Genomic DNA, 8,637 nt, shown 5'->3' on the forward strand with positions numbered 1-8,637 from the left:
TTTCCCTACTGGGCTAAGGACAGGTGCTCAGGTTTTCCCTCCCCCCAGACCTCCTGGGGTCCCATATGGAGTGGAGTGAGGGGCTCTAGGCTGATGGGAGTCTTGGCCCCCTGGGATCTGCTTGTCTGCTGTTGGGGGAGGGGCTGCGATCACCCAGAAGCTGGGCCTCTCTTCAGGTACCTTAGGTCCAGGGGTCTCTGCGATCTGGGACTCAACAGGGCCTTTGGGGGGTGCAGCTGAGACACCAGCGCAGTCAGGGATGATGGTGGGAGCACAAGCCATGGAGAGAGATCCAGCCTCATCCCCCAGCCCTGGAGGGAGCAGATCCTCGGGGAGTCACACGGGATCAGGGGCAAGATCAAGGGGAGAAGGCAGCTACCCCCACCCCACCCCACCCCCACCCCCGCACTGCACCACAGACTATGAGCTGCCTGCTTCTCAGCAAGTCCCCCCAAAAGCCTCCAGAGGTTGGGAGAGCCATGGAAATGGAGCCTGATGTTTGAGGCGGGCAGGACAGATGGATGGGTGCCGCTACTGGGTCTCTGGCCTTGAATTTCAAAGCCCAAGTCCCTGCCCTGTCTGGGCCGAAGCCCAGGAACAAAAAGTCTCATCCAGGGCCTGGGAAAAGGAGGGAGTATGATGAGGGACAAGAGGGCGGGGATGGGGCATAGGCTTCTCTTCCCTGACACTGTCTTCTCCTGCCCTGGGCCAACGCAAACCTCTTACCAGTTTCCCCTCCACAGACCCTCATCCACACCTTCCTCCTGGCCACGCGGGCAGGGGTGAACATTGTCCCCCTACACCGGCAGCTTTCCCCTCATTCCCTCCCCTTGCTCCCAGCACCCCGCCATGACGCTGGCAGCCGTGCTATGGGCCTCAGCGGTCCCTCTCCTGATCTCCCAACCCTGGAGTACAGACCCCAAGGAAGGGGAGAAGCTGAGGAGGCTGGGGTGCAGGGGTGAGCAGGGCACAGGGCGGGCAGTGCAGGGGCAAAGAGGCCGCAGGCTCCCCTTGGACCGCATGGCGGACATGCTGGCAGGAGCCCAGGAACGTTAGTCACCAGCCACACCAAAACGCACCCCCTGCTTCTCTCCTGCCACTTCTCCTGGGCCCTGTGAAGAAGAAGGACCTGGCACAGGGGGCATCTGAAGGACAGAGCCCTCCCTGGGGCGGGCGGGGGGCGTCATGGAGCAAGCAGATGCCTGGTGGCCCCAGCCCTGCTCCCGGCCTGCGGGCAGCCATGGATGAAGACAGGAAGTCCTCTGTGATCGGCCCCCCCTGTTGGCTGCAGGCACTCTGGAAGCCCTTCTCCTAGGAGACCAAGTCTCTGCAGGCCCCAGTGGGCCTTGAGTGCCAGGGGTGGGTGGGAAGGGTGACCATCCACAGCTGAGATCCCCCCTCTGCCCCCTCCACCTCCCCAGTGCCTCATCAGTGCTCCCGCCCCAGGGTAGTGTGGGTAAGACCCAGGCTCTTTGCTGGGAGGATGCCCATCACTGGGGGAGCCACACATGCCGAGGAGAGGGAACCCGGTAGCTTGGGATGAAATGCTACAGACGGTACGTGCCTGCCCGCAGAAATCCAGGGGGTGGTTAGTCCAAGGGGGGAGGAGGACTAGGGAGGGAGGTGGAGAGCACCGGTTAAGGTGAGGGCTTCCTAGCCAAGCAGTGGTGGGTTCGAGTTCTCTGCTCCCTCAATTTATGGAGTGACCTTGGGCAATCACTTGCCTCTCTTGCCTCGGTTTCTCCATCTGTAAAAGGGGGTTGACATTGCCCCTCCCCAGGGCTGCCAGTGACAGAGGATGTGATGAAAGTGCTCAGCACAGGGCCTGGCATGCAGTGGGGACTCGGGGACCGGGACGCAGCAGCAGGGAGGCTGAGGGGTGGGGGTCGGGGAAGGCCCATGAGGAAGGAACACGGGGTATGCAGGGGGGCCAGGCCAGAAAGGCAGGCCCATGAGGAAGGAACACGGGGTATGCAGGGGGGCCAGGCCAGAAAGGCAGGCTGGGGGAGAGGGTGGGTGGAAATGGCCTTGAAGGTCTGGCAGAGGCACCTGGGGACCCCTGGATGGCAGTTGGCAGGGTAGACGTGGCTGGGCAGAGCTGGTCTGGGTCCCCAGCCTCCCTTGAGGCGGAGGTACAGGATCTCCCAGATTCTCCCTGAGATGCACACAGCAGAGCTCCTCTGGCCTGTGGCAGTGCTGAGGCTGACCCCAATGGCATCGACGGGCTTGAGCACCTAAGGGTGGGAATTGGGGCAGCTGCAAGCCCTAGACTGGCCCTCCCTCTGAGAGGGGAGGAGGAAGACAGACGGACAGGCAGACAACCACCAGGGCAGAGGTCTGGGCTTGGCACTTGACCTGCTCAGTCAGATGGTGGAGCCTGCAATGAGAGTGGCCAAACGGGGGCGTTCGAGGTACGGGGCGGGCAGAGGAGTCCCTTTTCCTGTCCCTTTTCTCTGCAAGCCCAGCAGCCGTCTCTGTCAGGCTGGAATCTCAGGGAGGCCAAAGTGCTGGGGCGTGGGGCCAATGCCGCGGAGAGTGGTTGTCGCTGCAGAGGACAGACACTGCCCCCCTCAAAGTGACCTCCAGCCCACGCACCCCCTCTCTGGACTCTGGCTCCCTGACAGTGCTGGCATCCCTTGGGGGCGGTTGGGGACTCAGGCCCTGACGCAGCTCCTCGGGCCGGGGAGGGGATTGAGGGCGTCAGGCTGGAGGTGGCAGGTAGGGACCAGTGTCGGCCCGGAAACCCAGAGGCCCTGCCAGCCCTTGCCTGGGCCAGGCTTCCCCATGCCAACGTGGAGCACGGCAGGCTTTCCCTGGCCTCGTGGGGAGCGAACAGAGCGAGGCTTTCGGGGGAACGTGCCCAGCTGGGATGTGCTGATGGCGGCAGCAGCAACAGGACACCCACCCCACTCTGGGAGCCCCCAGCAGAGTCCAGGCTTCAGAGATGGGGCAAGAGTCACGTTCCCATCTCACAGGCGAGGCTCTTGAGGTTCAGAGAGGGAGGTCACTCGGCTGCTGAGTGGCAAAGCCAGACTCCAAGCCCAGGCCCCCGAGTCTTGGCACCAGCAAACAGGAAGGCCGGCCTGGTGCTTGAAGCTCCCTTAGTCCTCCCTCTCCTTCCGGCTCTGCCAGAATGTCTGGGATGTTCTGATTTATAGCATCCTGTTCTGAGCCAGGCCCAGCCCCAGCCAAGCACTTACATGCTTGATTTTCTTATTTAGTCATTTCCGCAGCCCCATTGTACAGGTGAGCAAACACCCACTCAAAGGCACCCGACCAGGATTTGGGAGAGCTGGGATCTGACCCTGAATCTGTGTGACTTAGTGCTGATTCTCTGGCCGAGAAGGTGATCCCTGAACTTGGCCTCAGAAATCAGCTGGTCCTGGGTCACAGCTCTGAGCAAGGGCCGAGAACACAGAGTAAGACTGAGGTGTGAGCCAGGCGTGCCAGGGAGGAGTGGCTGAGGCGACACATGAATGAGGAGGTGGCGGTCTTTGGATTGATCTAGTGGTCTTGGAAGGTTAGTCCTGCCTGAGAAAGGGCTGCCCCTGGGCCTGTCGCCTGCCCATGGACCCCAAGATTCACCTGCCCTCCACTGTCTCCTTTGCATTTTCTCAGGACTTTTAGAAGGAGATCAGGGGCTCCAGTTGAAGCAGCCCTGGGCTCTGGGAGCCACACCTGGCCCCTGTCAGTGTGGGAGGGACAGCCTGGACCCCAATTCACTGTAGCGTAGAGAGCCAGCACCCACTGCAGCCCCACTGTGGGTCCAGGGTTTTGCCATCCCACCCTGAGCTCTCCCGACCAAGGACCCAGAAGGATGGGGTGCCTGCCTTGGGTTCCCCAAACCAGCCCCTGACCTGGGTGGGTCTGAGGATGGTTCCCCCACCCCTGACTTCGGCTTGATCCCCCTCCTCTGGGTGGCCCATGGAGTGAGGGGATCCTTAGGGACTGCACGAGGGGACAAGCAGCATCCCTCTCTTCCTGCTTCTTGCCTGCTTGGGGAGTAGAAAGCAAACGCTTGCCCTTACTAGGATCATTTGTAAACTAAGAGTAAATGGGCTCTGAGTGATGACCCCACACCAAGTGGAGCATGAACTTCTAGTCAGCTCCTTTGTGTGTGTGCTCCAGATGGGTGGGCTCCCCGAATCAGTCATTCATTCACTTAACCACTTATTAGCAAATGGTTATGCTTGAATGACAGGCACTGTTCCAGGTAGCGGGGACACAGCGGTGAACAAGACTGACCTGGCTCCTGCTCTCATGGCGTCTCATAGTTCACAATCTGGTGTGGTCAGGAAGGAATCCTTGGGGGAAGAGTGGGGTCTGTGGGAACCCAGAGGAGGGCCAGAGTCAGCTGGGGGGGCAGGGGGGGTTCCAGGGAGGTGATGCCATCCACGCTGGGAACCAGGGATGTATCAGAATTCACCATGGTTAAGGGAAGAGCATTCCAAGCAAAAGGAGCCTCATATTCAAAGGCCTGGAGGTGGAGCAGCCCTGGTGCCCACCATGACTGAGGTGGGCAGAGCCCGTGGCTGGGTCAGGAGGCCAACAGTGCCAGCCAGAAACCTAAGTGTGTGTGTGGAGGGCTGGGCAGAGGGTGTGCCTGGCTGCATGGTCAGTGCCCTCCTCTGAACCCAAAGACTCCCAGATGATTGGAATTCCCTCAGCAGCCTCCGTAACTGCTGGGCCTCTGCTCACACACCTCTGGGGATGGGGAGCTCACTACCTCTTCCGTGGCCCTGGAAAATTCAGGTGGGAGTTGGCCTGGAGTTCCCAGAGTCCAGGGTTTATAGAAGCCTCTGGGCCTGGCCCAGATCTCCCTTCCCAGCTGCTTTCCTGGCCAAGGGGCCACTGGTTAGGAGACCAGGTTCTCAGGACCTGCCTGGGATGGGTAGGGGGTAGTCCAGAGTCAGAGGGTCTGGGGGCCTAGGCAACTCAGGTGTGGCCCACTGACTCTGTCTTGGCCTGCATGTCAACTGGAACCTCCAGGCATTGGCTACAGATGCCAGGTGGGAAGAGCCTGATGAAGTTTGGGGCTTCAGCCCAAGCCACCTTGCCGTGTGGCTTGGGACACATGGCCACCCTCTCTGGGCTATAGTGGGTCCAGCAGAATCAGGGGATGACCCCAAGGTGCAGGATCCCACAGTCAGTTTCAGGGGCTCACAGACCCTCTAGACCAGGCCTGGGCCAGCCTAACTCCTGCCCTCACCAGAAACAGCCCTGACCCCACACTGGCCACCTAGCCTCTCTGGGCCTCATTTTCCAGGCAGGCAGCGTGGAGCATCTCATCTGTCTCTCCTTCCAAATACTCGCATACACGCTCGCACGCACGCTTGCACGCACGCTCGCGAGCTCACCTCTGCCTGCAAATTGAACAAGGGGACCCCCGGGAGCTGGAGCAGAGAGGGTGGGAGTGGGTTGAAATTCACTCCCCATCAACGGGAAATGTTCTGTAGGACCCTTCTTGGGCTGAGTAACAATGAAGGGACAGCAAACAGAGAAACAGAGGTGAAAAAAGGGTGAACTGGGGAGAGGTTAGGACCCTTCAACCCTCAACAGTTCCTGGATGTCCTTGGTAAAACCCTTTCATCCTTACACCATTACCACCCATTTTACTGTGGGTAAGACTGAGGCTGGCCCAAGGTCACTCACTGGGTTGCTTGCTCCCAGGCTCTCAGTCCAGTGCCTTGCTTCCCACCCCTGAGTCACCCAGGTCCTCAGGCCTGTCTCCCCCTCCATACAATGCGGGGGGAGTGACCCCCCGCACCTGAGCTGGCCTGGGGCTGCTCCATCCATCCTCTCTCTTCCCTCAAACCTTGGGCTCCATCTGGGAGGCAGTCTGCACTGAGCTGTCAGCCCATTAGCCCGGATCCGCCATTAATGAGTGCTGGCCAGTATTAAGGAGCTGAGCCTGGGGAGGAAGTGCGAGGGGGATGATGGGAGGGGGATGGAGGGTGGGGTTGGGCAGGGAAGCCTTTGGCAGCTCACAGAAGACCGGCTGCCTAGCCCGGCGTCCTCCCCTGCACCGTGGGACCCGTGGTACCGGCCACATGGGGTCGTCGTGAGCACGTCTGGAGAGGCTGTGGGAGCCTGGGACTCGGAGCCAGAGACCCCCGGGGCGGTCTTGTCACTGCCGCGGGGCCTGGGCATCTTTGCTGCCTGCTTGGCCTGCCCTGAGCTCCAGGGAGGCAGCGCTGTAGTGGACTCTTGAGCCACCTGCCAGTTCTCTCTGACCAGACTTTCGGGCTCTAGAGGGGAAGGGGGGATTCTCTATCCCAGTCTCAGGATGTGGCATCTGGGATCCTGGAGGTCTGGGGAGTGGGCTGTCAGGGACAGGAGTGAGGTCTTGACCTGCTCTGCTACTCCCACAGAGATCCGAGAGGCCTTCAAAGTCTTCGACCGCGATGGCAATGGCTTCATCTCCAAGCAGGAGCTGGGCATGGCCATGCGCTCCCTGGGATACATGCCCAACGAGGTGGAGCTGGAGGTTATCATCCAGCGGCTGGACATGGACGGTGAGCCCTGCCCTCTGGCTGTTTCCTCACCCCTTACCTGGTGGTGGGGGGCAAGTCTGGGGCCTGAGCCCATAGGGGGCCTCTCACTCTACCCACTCCCAGCCAGCCTTCCAAGCCCATGGCTTGGGTTTGCAGTCAGGTCTGGCCCCATTTCTCAGCCTGGAGAATTGAGGCTAGAGAGAGTGTGACAGCCCCAGCCATACCCAAAGGTTGGAGATTCTGCCCCTCTCACTCTGTGTTCCAAGAAATTTTTAAAGTACAGGAAGGCAGAACAGGTATACTAAATACCCCACTTCCCATCACCAAAAATAAAAAATCAATTTAGTTATAAATATTTGCCACCTGGCATTTAATCAAGGAAAAACTCATAAGAACCAGTAATGCCCAGTGCCCTCCGCTCATCCTCCTCTGGCTGCCTCCCCCACCTCATCTCCATCCAGAGAGCAGGTGATGACCTGGGCAGGCGGTCCCCCATCCTGAGCTTCATTTCCGGTCTGTGTGGTGGGGAGGATGTCCGGCCCCACACCTGCTCTAGAACAGCAGCAGGGTGCTGGGAGGCCATGTAGGGTTCAGAGGGAAACGTGTCTCCCACACGCAAGGCCTGCTCAGGGCCCACCTGCTGCGCGCCCCCCGCCACTCCCCACCTTGTCAGGTGGGGCCTCAGCACACTCGGTGGCTTCAGCATCAGCCCAGAGACTGGCAACATCAGGCTCTGAGGAGGGGACCTGCCTGAGGTCCCATGGTGGCCCAAGGTGCCCAGGTGCAGCCTCACCAGCTGATTGGAACTGTGCCTGCTCTAGGTGATGGCCAAGTGGACTTCGAGGAGTTTGTGACCCTCCTGGGACCCAAGCTCTCCACCTCAGGGATCCCAGAGAAATTCCACGGCACTGACTTCGACACCGTCTTCTGGAAGGTATTCCCTGGCTGATTGGGACCCAGGGCTGTGTGCACAGTGAAGGGTTCTACTGGGCCAGCAAAGGGTCGGGCCCACACCATAAAGGGGGGGAGTGTCCACTGGACGTCTTATCTCCCAGCGGGCCATGGGGTTCCCTGGGGAGGCTGGTGTTGGTCAAGGACTCAGAGAATGGAGTGAGTGGTTCCCAGGCCTTCAGAATCTGGAGGCTTGTTGCTGGCTTGTGTGGCTGCAGGTGCTGGGTGGGGGGGGACCGTGGTGGTGCTGGTGGCCAGAGCGCTGTGTCTCCCCCCACCCAAGTGTGACATGCAAAAGCTGACCGTGGACGAGCTGAAGCGGCTGCTCTACGACACCTTCTGTGAGCACCTGTCCATGAAGGATATTGAGAACATCATCATGACGGAGGAGGAGAGCCACCTAGGCACAGCGGAGGAGTGCCCCGTGGACGTGGAGAGTGAGTGACCCACCCCGGGACCCCAGAGGCTGGCCAACTGCTCGGGCAGGGGAGGAACGAGGGGCTTGCAGAGGGGGGCTGGGGGCCTCCTTGCCTGCCCCAAACCTTGCGTCCCCGTGTGCCCCGCGGGACGAGCCCATGTGCAGAAGGGCAGGCAGCTCCTGAGTCCGTCACTTGGCTGTCCCCTTCTCTCTTTGGTGCTCCCCGGCGGTGGGCGGCCACAGCCTGCTCCAACCAGCAGATCCGTCAGACGTGCGTGCGCAAGAGCCTGATCTGCGCCTTCGCCATCGCCTTCATCATCAGCGTCATGCTCATCGCAGCCAACCAGGTGCTGCGCAGCGGCATGAAATAGGCGCCACCTGGGTGCCCCATGGGGCACATGGTGCGTGGGGCCCCCTCCACACCCACCGCCGCCCGCAGTCCTCTCCCTCCACCAACTCCCTGGGCCACCACCACGTGTACTTCAGGGCCTGGGCATCCAGCGGCACCACCCCGCCCGCCCCACAGGCCTTGCATGGAGCTGTGGCCCAGCTGCAGAGGGCCTGGTGGTGGCTCTGAGGACGGACCTGGCCCTGCCTGCACCCTGCCCTGCCCCACCCTGGCCTGTATGTAGCACTAACTTTTCTCGCTGTGCAGGGGCTCCTGGGAAATTAAGGAGGAATTTATACAGGGCCCAGTAGCTGCAGGTCCCTTGGGCAGGAGGAGGCATTGTGTGCCCAGGGCCACATAGCCAACCCAACCCTGGTCCCTCAGGT

At 60.9% G+C, this 8,637-nt stretch overlaps 1 protein-coding gene across 1 annotated transcript in view; it reads left to right on the forward strand.

The window, feature by feature from the left end:
• The window catches only part of CABP7 (calcium binding protein 7), a 9,118-nt gene extending 884 nt beyond the window's left edge, over window positions 1-8,234 (forward strand). The window contains exons 2-5 of the mRNA XM_007461177.1: window positions 6,372-6,515; window positions 7,316-7,428; window positions 7,729-7,882; window positions 8,107-8,234. Of these exons, the coding sequence (XP_007461239.1) occupies window positions 6,372-6,515; window positions 7,316-7,428; window positions 7,729-7,882; window positions 8,107-8,234 (539 nt within the window). The remainder of the gene's footprint in view (window positions 1-6,371; window positions 6,516-7,315; window positions 7,429-7,728; window positions 7,883-8,106) is intronic.
• Window positions 8,235-8,637: the final 403 nt, after the last annotated feature.

This window comes from Lipotes vexillifer, unplaced genomic scaffold (assembly GCF_000442215.2).
Source record: "Lipotes vexillifer unplaced genomic scaffold, Lipotes_vexillifer_v1.1 scaffold691, whole genome shotgun sequence".
NCBI lineage: Eukaryota > Metazoa > Chordata > Mammalia > Artiodactyla > Lipotidae > Lipotes > Lipotes vexillifer.